At 40.3% G+C, this 16,634-nt stretch overlaps 1 protein-coding gene across 1 annotated transcript in view; it reads left to right on the top strand.

Annotated features, from left to right (window-relative positions):
- The window catches only part of LOC139721705 (uncharacterized), an 88,747-nt gene that overhangs the window by 26,739 nt on the left and 45,374 nt on the right, over window positions 1-16,634 (top strand). Inside the window, exon 2 of the mRNA XM_071633034.1 lies at window positions 1,625-6,936. Within this exon, the coding sequence (XP_071489135.1) occupies window positions 1,625-6,936 (5,312 nt within the window). The remainder of the gene's footprint in view (window positions 1-1,624; window positions 6,937-16,634) is intronic.

Here is a 16,634-nt window from a genome sequence, read left to right as displayed (position 1 = left end):
CTGTGTCTGTTTCAATCAGGGTGATTGAAAATTATCTCGACATGTCTCCCTTGATTCGGTTACATCGTACTTTGAGAGCCGCGGCGCTGATGTAATGGCTGCAGTCTGTGGCGCAGTATCAAATTTTATGAGAACCAATTAGGGGCTGATCCGTGTGGGCACTTCCATTTCACAAGTCAAATATATGGCCGCATCTGCACAGAATTAGGAGCAGGTTGCCAGCCACTTTGATTGAATGCGCGGGCTGTGGTTAAAAGCAGGAATTTGTTGGTGTGCATTCCTGCCATTAAACACCTGGCCTATCCTTCCCTGTAAAAGATGGTTTTGGGTACTCTCTCTAGTCTCTGAAGATGCAGGCATAGCCGAAGAAACACCTGTCCGTCATTTTGTCACTAATCTGACCTGTATGCCATCATTAATGCTCGGAGGCTCTGCTGCAGTTGGCTACAATAGTACAAATTAAGCCTGTCGTATGTGGTGATAATGTTCCTTCTGTGCAGTAAGGCCCACTCTTTGAAGAGTTGGGACTCATGAACCCTCGTGAACAGCTAATGCGGAGACCCTTGGAAGAGAATGAAATAGATTTTGGCATATACCTATAATCTTATATTCTCTTTGAATGAAATTAACTTCAAGCACAGCTGTTATTTGTTGTTGCACCAAAAAAATAGGAAAAAACCCTGCCCCCCAAAAGTGAATGGAGTGTCTGTAGCAAGGTTGATACATTTCCTGTCATCATTAACACTACAAGTGATCTTTGATGTTAATAAACAACCATAATCAATTCCTGGCCGGAGAGTGTGATGCGTAGTTTCTGAAGGCAGACAGATATCTGAGCTGCTGCGATCAACCGTGAGAGGGGGAAAAAAATGGAGGAAAGGCCCCCTGTTCATCTCCCCAGTGATCTCTGCTCGTAGAGTGTGATGCGTGCATAATTGCATGATGCCGGAAGTGCCCTGTGAGAGATCATTTAAACAGGGGAGTTAGCATGCCCCGATGGCGCACTGTCTGGGAGTGCTCTCATGAAAAGCTATAACAGCCTCCCATGGAGAAGGTGCTTGTTGGGAGGCTTATCTGCTGTGCTGCTGCGATGTCTACTTCTGCTCTTGTAATTTTGACATCTATCAGAATGTTTTCTGGTGCATTTCAGGATACGAATGCTCGACTGAACTTCAATATGGATAACAAAATCAAGCCAGAATGGAATGTTTCCTTTGAAGCGCATTGGCTCCTCTCTGTGTGAATGTATTAATTTACTTCTCACCCAATATTGAATGTTTTGTTCCGATGAATCCATATTTTCCTAATGAAAATGTTGGTGTTAATGCTCAGGAATTATACTCCTAACTCTGTGAAGTTGATATTTGTGAAGGCAAATTGGTAAAAGGTGCTTCATTTTTTCGATGTATGCTACTGTTTCTCAGTAAAATTGTAAGGGCATAGTACTGCTATTATTGCGAAATCCACCAAATTCATTCACATGTTTTATTTTTTCTTTCCTCATTGCATTTTTTGTAATGTTTGCTTCTGTTTCAGTAAAATTGTATATGTAGTAATGCCATCATTGCAAAATCTTCAATACATATTCACATGCATTTTGTTTGTTTTCTCCTTTGTGCATTAGATTCATCAAGCAAGACTAGACCCAGGGAATGAACCTGGAGACGTCACGAATAACAACAACACCTCCACCAAGAAAGGTTCCTCTCACCTGACCGGCAGTGCTGCCAAGAACAGTGCCCCATGCCAAGCCAAGCAGACCACCATGGACAGCTGTGTGGGACTGCAGCTTCAGTTTGATCCCAACCATGCTGCCCACGGAGGCGAGCCAGTCCAGGTCTCCCTGGCAGACGTGGACGCAGTTGTCAACGCCGACGTGGGGACCAGCACATCCAATGGAATCACCACCATCCAGCAGTGCGGCTCGGTCATGGTGCAGGCCGGGAGCAGTGAGGAGAGCAGCAACGTCCTGCTGCAGGATGTGGAGGACAATATCCTCCAGGCCATTGTCAACTCCGGCGCCACTGAACAGCTTGAGATGGAATCGTTAGCAAATTCACTGATGAACGAGTCCATTTCATTCACAGAGGCAGAGCTGCAGCAGCATCTGCAGACAGACAACATCAACGTGGACTACTGCAAAGCGATGAATAACGGCCACACTGTGAACAATATGACCAACATGGGCTTGTCATCCGATGCCATGGTAACCCAGGCGCTGACATCACACACACCAGTTGCCATGGTTGCGCAGTCTTCGCTTATGGTACCCAGCCAGCAGCAACACTCGTCAGTGGCCATGAAACAGAGTCATGGTAACCCTCAGGAGAATGTTGAGGTGTCTTCAAACACTTTTGCCATAGACACCAGTATGATGATAGAGTCTGTGTTGGAGGTCCGAGAAGGAGAAGATGCAACAACTGCCTTGGTAACACCATCTTCTCAGCAAGCAGAATTCGGCTATCAGTCTTATGCTCATAATTTTGGTGCTGATGCGCTTGTGAGTGAAAAAGGATCGGACAACACCCCAAATGGCACAAGCGATGAACAGGACCAGGACATACTGTGCGCCAAGCAGGGGGTGCAGGGAGTGCATGAATACACTGTGGTGACAGGATACAGTCCTAAAATGAAACAGAATTATCAGAAACAAGGCCAGTGGAATCTGCAGCACAGTCCAAAGGCTGGCACCAAGGCCAAAAAGTCCAAAATTGCAACTCAATACCCTAGCTCTTCATTGACCGACAGCATTAGTGTTTCAAATCTACCAGCCGTGGACAAGAGCACAGCAGTAAAGCACCACCAGTCAGCGACTAAGGCAAAGGAGATTAGCAAAATTGGCAAAGTCAGGACTAAAGATAAAGTTGTGACTTCTGTGAAGAAATCTGAAATGGTTGCAAAGAAGCACTCAAAGCAAAGCTCCAAAGTGGTTAGCTCTCCCAAGATAAACAGCAACTCAAAGCCAAAGGTGAAGGTCCATAAAACATTGAAATCTTCCATGGTGTCACCCTCATCATCATCAGAAGGAAGCAAGTCATCTGTTGGGAAAGTTCACAAGAAGGTGGAACATTCTGTACCATTACTGTCTTTTCCGAGCTCTTCTGATGAAGATAATGAACACTCAGAGTCTGAAAAGAGTAAGAGTCTTTCGCACAAGACAAAGAAATCGAAGGTGAAGAATGAAACTGTACATATCCAACCAAAGACAAAGAAAGTAAAGAAAACTGCTGTCAAAGTTAAAGGGAAGAAGAAAGTCAAGTCCTCACTTAGTCCTGTTGTCAGTAGAGCAAGTTCTGATAGTGGTACAGTTACACACAAAGTGAAAAAGAAGTCCCCAAAATCAAGTCCTCGCAGCTCAGATGTTGCTTCTGAGAAAACAGTCAGTAGTAGCATAAGCCCAAGTTCTTCAAAAGTGGGAAAGGTGAAAAAGAAAAAGATTAAAAAGAGTCCGAAAGGCAGTGAGTCTAATGCAAAGAAAGCCAGTAGTCACAAGAGCATCAATGGAGTTGTTAAGATTGTGAAGAAGAAGAAAAAGACCAAAGCAAAGTTGCCAAGTTCAGACAGTGTCCATTCACTGATAAAAACAGGGAGGCTTTCTCCCACTATGGCCATGTCAGTTCTGATGAACAACATTGACAGCGATGAAGACAACAGAGACGTCGGATATGACAGCAGCACGCAAAAGTCACAAAGTGGTAAGAGTAAGAAAGTCACACAGCTCCCCAAGCTGTCTGTGGCCTTGCCAAGAGCTAGTCTTTCATACCCTGAGCTGTTACTGAAGACAGTGTCAAAATCAGCCAAAAAGACTGTGGTGAAGAAATCCAAGAATGGCCACTCTCTGTCACCTTCTGAAAAGACGAAATGTAGTGATAAGGTTGTGAAGAAAAAGAAAATCAAGGGAAAAAGCTCAGTCAAAAAGAGTATGTTTGTAGAGCCGCAAAGAGTGAGCCCAACAACACCATTACACATAGACATACCTGATGCAGAACACACATTTAGTCCAATTAGAAAAGAGGCATTGACTAATGAGCAAAAGTCTATCAATCACAAAAAGCCCAAGTCGCGGAAAGTGGGCAGACCCAAGAAGACCGTTTCGAATTTAGAGGAGCCAAGTAAGGCGTCTGTTAGAAAGAAAGACTCACATGTCTTCGCTGAGCCAGAACACTCTACCTCTGTGGGATTGGGGAAGGGCAAGAAAGTGGTAGAGAATGTGCAGACAGAGGGGCAGGCTAAGCACAAAGAGCAAACACCTTCACCGCAAAGTGCTACAACGTGTGTCAGTGAGGAGACGCTTTTCAGTGACAGTGGCATCGGCACGGACAATAATAGCAATCCGGACCAACATGTTTGTGACAAGCACAAAAGGATGCTGTCAGTGCCTCCCACAGCAGAAGCTGAAGTGCCCACAGAAGTCTTGGAATCTCATCCACTTGCCACATCAGACCATGGGCTGTACGGCTTCGGAAAACGGGAGAAACATAGAAAACTGAAACATGCACATTGGCAGTACTTGACCATGCACTGCAAAAAGAGGCGGCGGAAGTATCACATGTCACGCATGCTGGGCAGAGTTAGTCCCACCTTCCTCTTCGAAATGGACTCTTTAGCCATCCAAATGGCAGCACTTTCACTTGTCAGCGTGCACCAAAGCCCCCATCACGCAAAAAAGCCAGCAGAAAATTACCTATCATCAATTGCCAAACTCAACACGTCTTACAACTCGTATCTGCGACCTTCCTACCTTGCTACTGCCTTACGCTACAAGAAACTTCAGAGGCTGAATAGGCACCGAAAGAAAAAGCGAGAGCGTGAGAAGTATCGCATGTTTCTTGACGGTGGCCATCATTATGATTCTCAGGTGGAGAATACAAATGAAAAGTCTGTGTTTGGTTTGTTTGATCAGGGGACCTCACATTCTGCCCTTGGAGAAAGATTGCCATCTTGTGCACATGTAGAGGCACCAAGAAGTGACTTTGAGGGCGATGTACCTGTCCCATCATCGTCAAGTTCATCAAAGACATGTGATTCAACACCTGCTGTTGTGAAGAATAACAATGTGTATTCACAGTACCGGGATAGTTCTCAAGGTACTCAGGAAAGCACCGAATCAAAGGAGAGCCCAGTGAAAAAGAAAAGGGGAAGAAAAAAGAAAGAAGAGATGTTATCTGCTGATACTGTTAAGGTGCTCAATGCAAGTGAAAATCAACCCATAAAGAAGAAAAGCAGGGGATGGCCCAAAGGACGCTCCCGCAAGAAGGTTCTACCTCCCACTGAAGTTCCTGAGTTGCCAACATTGATTCAGGACATACAACCTCCTGCACCTCAGCCGAAGAAAAGGGGTCGACCTCCAAAGAATCCTCGTCCAATTGTGCCAAATGTGAAGCAGCCAACACAAACACTTGTAAAAGCCAAGAAGACTGGTGGAAGGAAGAAGACAGGTCCATCAAGTACTACAGCTCAGGGGATGAGCTTACCCTTTTCAGTGGTCATAGATTCTGTGAACAGTACTATTGGTGAGAACCATGTTGTGCCATCCATCGTAGATTATGAAGTTCAGTATGATAAGACATCTGAAATCCACCTCAGCGACTCCACTCTGCCAAGGGAAAGCATAGTTGTCGCAGAGCAAGGCCTTCAGCAGCCTGCAAAAGTACCAAAACGGAGGGGTAGACCACCAGGCAAGTCAAAAGGGACAATGGCTGTGAAATCTGCAAGAGCAGTGGTAGCAAAGACTGAACATAGGGACACAGTTAATGCACAGAAAGAGTCTTTCATTCAAGGTGTAACCATAGCAAAGCGGAAGGGTAGGAAACGAGGTCCAAAGAAAGGGTGGAAGAAAAATCTTGTGACAACAGCTGAGAGACAAGCAGTTAAAGATTCTTCAAAGATTGAAAATGTTGAAGAAAGATGCAGTACCGCTGTTGAAAAATCTGCCAGTGACGAATCAGTAAGAAGTAAGGACATGTTAGAAGTACCAAAGTCAGTCAGCAAAGCAGAGCAAAGTGCCTCTACAACACAGACATCTAAACTTTCCCCAACACGTGTTTCTTCAGTGAAAGTTTCCCCCAAAAAGACCTCTTTGCCCAAAGTGTCACCATCCAAATCCTCACCAAAGACAGTAAACACAGCTGATAAGAAAAAGTCAAAGAAGATCATTTCTGGAAGAATCAAAAAGCCCAAAGAACAATTTCTGAAGAAGACAAACATAAATGCCCTCGATGAATTACCGGATGAAGAGCCTCTATCATCCTTACTTTCAGGCAAAATGTCATCATTGCTAGTCAAGCTGAATCATAAGAAATCTTCTTTGTCCTCGACCTCAGCTCACAGTGACTCATCATTGTCCTCTACAACATCATCTAAGTCTCAGGTGGACGTCCCCCTTGTGCAAGCAAATGAAACCAAAGACAGCAAAGATACAAAATCAAGAACTCATGAATTGACAAAGGGTAAAGAACTCCCCTCAAGTGTGTGTGCAGCACATGTGTCGAAACCGGAATTGGCAGATACTTGCAAGGAGGCTGCGATGCTGCCTCCGACGCCACCTGTGTCTGTGAAAGAAACCTCTTGCCCCTCTGCTGTGACAGCCACTACCAGCTGCCCCACCACATTCTCATCTTCTCTGCCAACCACTTCTCCTGCTACAATGGTCACCGTGACCACCACCATCAGCACCAGCACCAGCATCTCTTCGGCACCTGACGTGTCGCCTACTGCATCAGAAAGCACCAAGCAACAGGCTGCTTCCCTCCCAAGGGCTGTTGTCCGTGTGAAGAAGGCATCTCAGCAGCTCTTCAAAGTGAACAAGAAGAAGACCCCTGAGGTGGCGGCGACGGTGACGGTGTGCCCTGTCATCGATGAGTCCTCCATTCCTTTGAAGAAGAGAAAGCTAATGAAGGAGCCTCCCCCACAGCTGACGGAGCAGTTGGTAGAAGGGTAAGTCCTTCAGAAATGACCCTTTGCAATGTTTGTCCGGTTGTTGAGAATTTGTTGGGACCCAACACTATGTGTATTCTGGGGTGTTAAAGGACAAGTCCACCTTCATATACATTTGGATTAAGTGAACGCAGCAATATTTGTAGAACACATCTTCAGACAATCCATTCAAAAGTTATGAATTTTTAAAGTATCTGCACAGTCACTGCTGGATGAGAAGACTACTACAGTGTATGATGTCACATGCATACAACGTTATAAGGAAAATATAAAGAGAATTTCGCAAAATGTTACTTTTTGAAAAAAGTGCATATTTCCTCGACTCATCGCTGATGTATGTTAAGGGTAATATTATGCCCCTTGCCTTCTGAAAGAGGGAAGTCAAGTGTTCTTTTATTATGCGAGAAAAGTGAAAATATCTTGAATTTTCCTTATCCTTTCTTTATATAGTTGGACACATGTGACTTCACAAGTAGTCTTCTCATTCAGCAGTGACTAAGCAGAAACTTCGAAAATTCATAACTTTTAAAACGGATTGTCCAATTTTCCTCAAACTCTTGCTGATGTGTTCTATTAATATTGCTGCATTCACTCAATCCACATATGCATGAAGGTGAACTTGTCCTTTAATACCTTTCTACTTCTCATCTCATGGATCATATCATGCAATCTCTTCACAGAGACTTCTAATGGTGATGTTTTTCAGTGGCAGAAAAGGTTAATTTCTTATGTGCCTCATTTTTGTAAACTGACATAGAGTGGAATGTCAAGATCATGTGAGCGAACCTGCCAAAGGGTATAATGTATGTGCTTCTCCCCCTTTTTGCAGTGGATGTGAACTTTCTGTCATCCTGTGCATAAGTGGGATAATGTGGGTGGTATGGTTGATAAGGCTATGGGCTGTGTAAGTACATCTCAGGACCTTGGGGAATTTTTTTTCAGTAACTATCATCTCTTGTGGCACCTCAAATTCGCACTTCTGAATTTCACTGCATACCGGTATATGGAGGAACATTTACTACAATCAGTTGATCTCATGAAATCTGCCCTTATGAGACAAATTTGGTAAAATTTGCCAATTTTTATAGAGAAAATGGAGCTTCTTAAGTGCAAAGCCCATTTCAGATTCAATTATAAATGTAGTGAGAGACTTTAGAACATTCTGCAAAAAAAAAAAAAAAAAAAAAGTTTTATTGAGTGAGAAATTTTTGCTCTTATGTAGAAATACAAACAATGAATATTAAATATTATAGTGAAAAGAATGTACCAAGCCACAATAATGAAGTTTTTGGGAATTAATGGCTTAAACAATGACAAGATGTTTTCCTCTAGTATCCTTTTTGACAATGGTGTAACAATGGATCCTTTGCTTTGTGTGAGTGTATTGAAAAATATTTAAGGCTATCTTGGAAAGCAGTGAAGAGGCTATGTGGATAGATACAAGTTTTTGATATTATAATACAGATCCTTGTCTCTCTTTTTTTTTTTTTTTTGGATGTTCATTAGAAGAGTGAATACATACAAGCCAAGCAGTGAGAATTTCAATAGAATTGGTCCAAACAAAGACACAAAGTTAAAAACAAAAAAACAAAAAACAAGCTCATCTTAATATATGTGTGGATTGAGTGAATGCAGCAATATTAGCAGAACACATCAGTGAAAGCTTCAGGAAAATGAGACAGCCCATTTAAAGGTTTTGAATCTTTAAATTTTCAGTGCCACCATCTCTGGATGAGAAGACTACTATGGTTTGTCATGTCATGCTCGTACAACGATGCCAAGCAAATATAAAGAGAATTCCACAAATTTTATTCATTTTTATTTTTTTGAAAAGTACACATTTCCTGTACTTGTTACTTATGCATGTTATGGGTAATATTATTCCCCTTGTCTTCTAAAAGGGGCAAGTCAAGTGCTCTTTTATTATGAGAGAAAAGTGAAAATATGTTTCATTTTCTTCATATCTTTCTACTTGTGTGACATCACAAACTGTAGTAGTCTTCTCATCCAGTGCTGGCAGCACTAAAACTCCAAAAATTCATACCTTTTGAATGGATTGTCTGATTTTCCTCAATCTCTCATTTGAATGTGTTCTTCAAATATTGCTGCATTCTCTCAATCACACATTATATTAAGGTGTCCTTTAAATTTTAGTCCAATATGTTTTTGCTAAATAGTTGATTGTTTGCCATCACATATGCAATTTAGTCAAGGCATATGATGTCATCACCTCAATTCTCATGTTGAATTCAAGCTGGGAGATGTAAAATCATTTTTGCTAGTTATTCATCAACCAAAGCACCCCATTCCCATTTTGCAAAGTTGCCATTGCTAGATCATTGCATAGATATTGAGAACAAAGTGATGTGAGGGACATGATTTTTGTTCCTCTCAAGTTCATCTTCAAAAAGAGCTATCTTGCGAAGACTTTTGTAAGTCATAAACATCATTAGTTACGTTCAGATGGCGATCCTTAACCTCGAGAATATGTTCTATAGGGCGCCAAGTGTCACATGGTCGATTTCAGTACGAAATCGGTCATTTCGTCGACAAAATCTTAAGGTTAGCTGTCCTCGAAGTTAAGGATCACTGTCTGAACATAACTTATATCTCATCAAAATCACACTTTTCGACAGTCGTCGATATTAGATGTTTGGGGGAAAAAAAAGTCATTTTGCTTTCTAGACACATTGATAATTGATAAGGCCATAGAAGGAGAGACATAATTTTCACTGAGCCTGTCTTCGTCACTCTATATTTCAGACAAGTCACCAGCTGATTACAAATATTCAATTTGATGATTTATTGTCCTTAAATCATTCAGTTAACATGGGCACTGTTTCACCAAAGAAGTAATAATATGGATATCAATCTCAGACATTGCTTTTAGTATTAAAACTCACAACTGCACTGGCCCCCACATCTGTACGTGGTAAATGCATGATTATGATTCCAATTTTACAAGATATGGAGTTGCTGGTAAATATTGATTACTGTAAAACCTGAAGTTTTTGTAAATTTCCACTGGCATTTAATGCATAATAGTGTAGACAAGAACTTTCGCTTGCTGGTTTAACAGTAGCCCTCGTTCGAAACTTGAATTTAGACCCAGACTGTACAACGTGACTGTATAGGCAACAGTGAATTCCAGCATTGCTTAAAAAGAGTCTCATATATAATATACATACTTGATGCTATATGTTCAGTATTTCAAAAATATTCAGTATCTTCTTCATAGAAGCTGTTTAAGATAATTTTCATCATTATATTCCAAAGGATTTGTATGTATTTTCTTTTTCTGTAAAAATTAGAAAATCCATGATTAGATAATACATCCTGTTTTTAATTACAGTAAATTTTGGACATCAAATATGTAAAATGATATTAGCAAAATATATAGAGAGATTCACAAACTGTCATTTTTTTTCAACAAAAAGTACACATTCCCTTCACTTGTTACTGACATGTTACAGGTATATAATTCCTTCTGTTTTCTTAAAGAGGTGCATAAAGTGCTCTTTCATTTTGCTTGATAAGTGAAAATATGTCAGATTTTCTTAAAATTTTCTTAATATTGTTTTTTCATAGTAGTCTTGTCATCCAGTGATGGTGGCACCAAACTTTAAAAATTCATAACTTTTGAACAGATAGTCTGATTTTCCTCAGGCTTTCACTAATGGGTTCTACTAACATTGCTGCATTCACTCAATCCACATGTACGTGTATTGGGTTTCATTCTCTTATGGGACTGACTCTTGAAGAATTTCATGTAGCAGTTCTTGGCAAGCAATGGTTATTTTTAAAGAGAACATAAGATAACATATGTACATCTTAGAAATCTTGTCAAACCTTGTGACAGAGGATGATGTTTGCATCCAAACTACAGCAGGTGGTCTTTGACCTCTTGTCTTAACCCATTAAAGACTAGTCCCAAGTATACTCGGGCAGGTGTCTATGGGAAATGCATGCTATAGTAAAATCAGCCTGTCCTCAATGGGTTAAAATAGTTTGACACTAACCATAACAAGGGGGTCTATTACATTAAAGGGGTGGTATAGTTTTGTTTGAGATGGGAATTCAGGTTTTAACTCTTTAGAAGCTAATTATAAACCACTTAAATGAAATACAGTGCTCACCGCTTAATCGGGAGGGGTCGGGAGACAGGTTTTTCTCCCGTTTAAGCAGTGGCTGGTATTGGCCCCTGCAAAGCACACAACATGAAGCCCAGTTTGTGGACATTACACCAAACCATGCAAAATTTTCAATTCACTGAGAACCACAGCAACAAGTACACACGCGCTACGGCACACAGACACAAAATGGCGATTAAAACACACACCCACACACACACACATACAACAGTCTCATAATTTTGCAGATGTATCATCAGAACTTCTGATGAGGAAATAAAATACTCGAGATTATTTCTAAGGATATGCTTATTATTTTTAGATATTAATGACGGGCAATAGAAGTGTTTATGCCAGAATTTGTCCCGATAAAGCAGTTTATGGTTCAGATTGAGTGGTGGAAATAACACATAAAAAATTTGTGCATCAAGTTTTCTCGCACTGAAGTGTGGTTCCCGCTAAAGCAGTTCCCGATTAACGGGTAAGCATTGTATTAAGTAGCATACAATTTTAAGAGGAATTCAAAGTTTATTTGATGATTTTTTTTTCAATGGTTGATATATTAAAAACCAAAGAGGTCCCAATAAATGGTGGGACCCACCTTTCATTAGGACCACTTTGTTTTGCTTTGTTTTCCTTTGTTTTGATTTTAGTGAAAAGTAATAATCAGTATTTCCAAAGAAGCACTACACCACGGAAATATTGTTTCCAGTACCTGCTGATTTCCAGAGCATAAAACAAACAAGTGAACATTTATTTGTGTTTTATTTGTTCATTCTTTTTTTTTTTACAAATAAGCAATTTATTATTTTCATATATATCTATTTACACATAGTTATCAAATTTCTACCTTATTTAGATGAGCAAAATGTCTGTTCTGGGAGTATCTTCCCATTGATAAAAAACCCAAACATTCACATTCCTGTATTTCAGAATGTTTCAACAGATAAAATTGATTAAGAATTATGGTTTGTAAAACTTTCAAATATAAGTTACACCATCAAAGTATATTTTGCTATATTTCTTTTTACTGAATTCAGATGTAACACGGAAAATCTATTTTGAGTAAAAAAAACAAGCAAAATACTGACAAAAGAGGCATTCAGTGCATCTACCAATTTTCTAAATATGTCTCTTCAAGTGTCCATCTGTATTTTGAAAATGATACGTCATATTGATTTCTGAGTATATGCAAGCCATAGAATTAAAGATAATCTGTGTTTTTTTATGTTCAATATGCTCAAGGAACACACAGATGTTTTGTTGAAGTTCTAGGTTATAAATTTTTGAAACAAGGAGAGAACGTACATTATTATTATATTAACTAGCAGCACCCGTGGAAATCCACGGGTCTGAGGGGTTTAATTTTTTTTTTCTCATAATACGATTTTGCACATTTTTATTGAAGAAATAAAAAGAAAAGTCTTCTCATTCTTTCGTTAATTGTGCTGTCTTCTAAATGACCACCCTTCCCAGAAATTTTATAATACATTTTTGTAGTATATGCCCGGCGATCCGGTCCATTGGTAGGGATCATTCCCGCCACTACTTGCTTTTATTATAGAACTTGAGTTTCGAGGGGTTATTTGCACCCGTTGAAGTCCAAGAGTTGTCTTGTTGCCCCTCCCCCCTCCCCCCCCCCTCACGCACACACACATTTCCACCTCCGCAGGGCAAAAAACAAAAACATTCAGGGAAAAATTACCAAAAACGCAAATGAGATTCCCCGAAAGTTCTGCCCACAGGTTGTTCCCGTCGAAACGGGATGATATTAACACTATGACTTTGATTACCCCCTGCTCTTGCATCCACGCGGGCACCTGCGGGAATCCACGGCTGGTCTCAAGGCCTCGGTTTGTTATGTGGTTTTTTTTTCATGTTTCTTTTCCCCACGTTATGAGAGAAAAATAAGATATTTTCGTCTTCATAATTTTGCTCCCTCCTTTTTGTTTTTAATCACCAAAACTTGGCTTGATATATCATATTAATATAGAACTACATCTGCTCAGTTCAGATTGTACATTATCATAATTAATATTAGGCCTACAATTATTGCTCCTATTATTGTTATTATTATATCATTATTATCATTATCCTTATCATTATTATTATTATTATTATTATTATCATCATTGTTATTATTTGGGGAGGGGGAGATCATAGTCATCAGGTTTAATAGGCACCCGTGTGAGTAGGTTCTCACGACTTCGTATTTTTTTTCTTTAATATTTTTCCCATGTTATGGAAGAAAGAAGAATATATACATCACTGCATTCGTCTTCATTTGCTCCCTCTTTTTTTTGTCACCAAAACTTGGTTTGATAGACCATAGAACCACACATTCTATTTCCACTTGCAATTTTAAAAATAGGCGGTCGGCAAAGCGAGGTTTTCCTCTACGTCCGCTCATCTTATGAATATGTATGATTACAGCAGCTCTGCAGTAAACGAATGGACACAGCTGCGCGTGTAATCTGATATGTAAGGGTACGATCGGCAAATATATTTAGCCGCGTCCTAAACAGTCTGCGTACAATGACACCGGACTTGAGAGCAAACGGCGAGCAAACTAAATGACGTACCTGAGCTGCATATAGTATTCTGCAGTTGTGCAAAATACAATTACATAACCAACGTTCGTTGTTTTCATTTGGGGACGCCAATAATGGCGAACTGTACGTAAATGCCCTTGTACTGAGTAGTCCATATCACGCACACACAGATTCGTGTAACCATCGTCAATACATTCAGTACACGTAACAGGCGGAGGCAAAGGTACATCACAGAACTATATACACACAGTGTAGAGTGTGTATAGAGTTCTGCGAGGTACATTGTGTGTGTGCGTGCGCGTCCGCCGGAAGATTTCAGAGATTTCGCTGCACCATCATCTTTAGTATCCCCCAGTGTCTCTGCAAGCTAAAAGATGGAAGATCGAGAAAGCAGGAAGCCAGCGCAGGTTCCGTGAATATTGAAACGCTCGGCTCTTTCGTCACGCACAAAAATGCATTATGCATATAGCTAATTAATTTTTCTTTTTCGTCCTCGACGTCGACACGGAGGCGGAGAGGGGACGAAACCCGCGCCATTCGATGTAGGATACTCTCCTGCGGCCGACGGCACCGGTCGCAACTGCCCGGAGCCGACGGCTCGGGAGGAGATAGAGAAACCAGCAACGCCGAAATAAAACAGGAAATACATAAGGCCGCGACAACAACAACAACTTCGAGTATTATAGTATAGGAAAGTTTGAAGGAAACAGTTCTATCTTTTCAGAAAAAGAAGTGTTTTGCACTGTCTTCCCATGAAATTCACCTGTCATGAAAAAGATTTGTTTTGTTCTATCAGATTTTTTTTTTTAAGTAATGTCTTGAGAAAAAAAAAAGATGAGATGAGAAAAAAATGATTAGCAAGGAGGGCAGCTTAAATACCAGATAAGACTGAAATTCATGACAATGCTTATGGGCAACCGACTCAGAACTGGCAAAAAAAAACCAACCAAAAACATATTTTGTTGTGTGATATAATGAAATCTAAAATCTCATTTCTTGCACCTATATCATTCTGATGATTTATGTATTATATTTTTTGACAGTGTCTCTTATTTCACTGCTCTGCCCCCCCCCCCAAAAAAAAGAAATTATATACAATACTATAGATTCAGCATCTAAGGTCAAGGGTAATATTCATAAAATTTGGGTCAAACCTGACCGCCAGCATCTCTGCAACTTCATCCGTGTGTATACACACAACCTCACACGTAGACGTGCCCCAACCCACACACACACACACACACACACACACACACAGACTGCAACTGGCCATACTGTCTGGTGGTTAGCATTTTTTGAATGAAAGAAAGCAGACGACAGCTGAACGGACCCTGGTCTGTGTGTGTTTGTGTGTGTGCACAAAAAGATTTGGAGGTGCCTTGATTTTTTTCCCCTCCCTGAATTCTCTTCTTTTATCACTGATTCTTACTGAGTACTACGAATGCTGAGCTTGTGAAGGGTTTGGGTAAACAGTCCATACTTTTCTGCTGATACATGTATCCAATGGATCCAGCCTGGTGAGTGATTCTAACCGACTGTGAGGTAGGATTTTATCTACTAATGAGCTTACACATTTCAAAGCTATTTTCACCCCCTTCCATTCATGATCTGTTCGGGAGAGAAGGCAGTGGTTTTGTGCCCATGCGCTACACACTACACAGCTAGTGTAGCTGTGCTGTGTGTGTGTGTGCGCTGTACGCAAGTCAGCACACGTGTTGGTGCTGTTCTGTACTGCAAGGGTTCACGTAGCGTGGGTATACCGTTTGCTGATTTGAATCTAGCCGTAACCAGTCCTGCTCGGGCATTGTTCGTGATGGTGATCACAGGGCAAAACAATGAGAGATTCTCCCCAGAATTTTCTCTTTTCTAGTTCTGTAGATCTTCACACTCACAGTTGTTGCTTTTCAAATTTTAAGGGTATGGAATATTCCCATTCACATAATATAGTATTCATATATTTTCTTTGAGTAATCTTGAGTCCCCATTGATCTACATAGTACTATATATATATAGTAGTGCATTGTATGTAAGGTTGGGGGTATTTTCCTCGATTACAAATAATAGATTTAGAACAAATGGTGTAGCAAAAGACAATTTAATTTGATTATTTTGGGATATTATACCCTGTGTGGAATAACATGAATTCTCTTTTGGCAGTGGTGTTGATATAGAATTTGCCGATCATAGGGGCTTAGTACGCTGTGCCTGTTAGTGTAATGCGAATGTAGTTTTGACATTGTTGCACTCTTAATCATACACAATCATCACTTGATTGAGTTGCTTGTCTGAGTCAGAAATAACATACTCCAGTTTTCAAGAGCTTCTAAACTGACTTAAGTGTGTACCTGAAAAAAATCGTCGATGAGTATTGAAGGCTGTGTCAAGGTAAAAATAGCAGTGAAATCAAATTTGATATGTGAAGAGCATATATATATATATATGAATGTCAGTCACATCAGTTGTGTTCTCTTTGCAACGTTGTTAGAAGCTGCCATGATCATGTTACTTTGCTGTCACTCTACTAGGTCACATCGGTTTTTGGTTTTTTTTTCAATCAGGAAGACGAAAATAAGACAAAGATGGCATGTGTTTGAATTTACTCGAAAGAATTTACTTTTGTTTATAAAATTTAGATAGAGGACCTGTAGGCAAGAACACCATGTCTTGGGTTTCTCTGTTGTGTTTTGCATGGAGAAAGTATTTCTCAGAAGAGAGCAGAAAATTAGTGACTTTTTCATCCGTGGAATTGTCGAGTACAATGTGAGATCTTCACATTCACAGAACTGGGGCTGGTATGTCAGATGCCATGGCATGGAACACCTTTGTTGCTAATGACTTCCTGCCTCTAAAGTCATCGCCAGTCATGAATATTGTATCCTGTGCTTTCTAGTAGTGCTGTAGATTTTGCTTAGATCTCTTCCAGATTTCCTACTTTAATCTACAATAGTATACCTGCTTGAGTGAGTTCTCCATTATCTGTCAGTGATCTGTTCTTCTATATATTTTGGATGCATTG

The sequence above is a fragment of the Diadema antillarum genome, unplaced genomic scaffold (assembly GCF_040938485.1).
Source record: "Diadema antillarum isolate AM-2024a unplaced genomic scaffold, OU_Dant_1.0 scf00000147, whole genome shotgun sequence".
Classification (NCBI taxonomy): Eukaryota; Metazoa; Echinodermata; class Echinoidea; order Diadematoida; family Diadematidae; genus Diadema; species Diadema antillarum.
The sequence above is the reverse complement of the archived record's forward strand: the minus strand, read 5'-3'. Positions and strand labels throughout refer to the sequence as shown.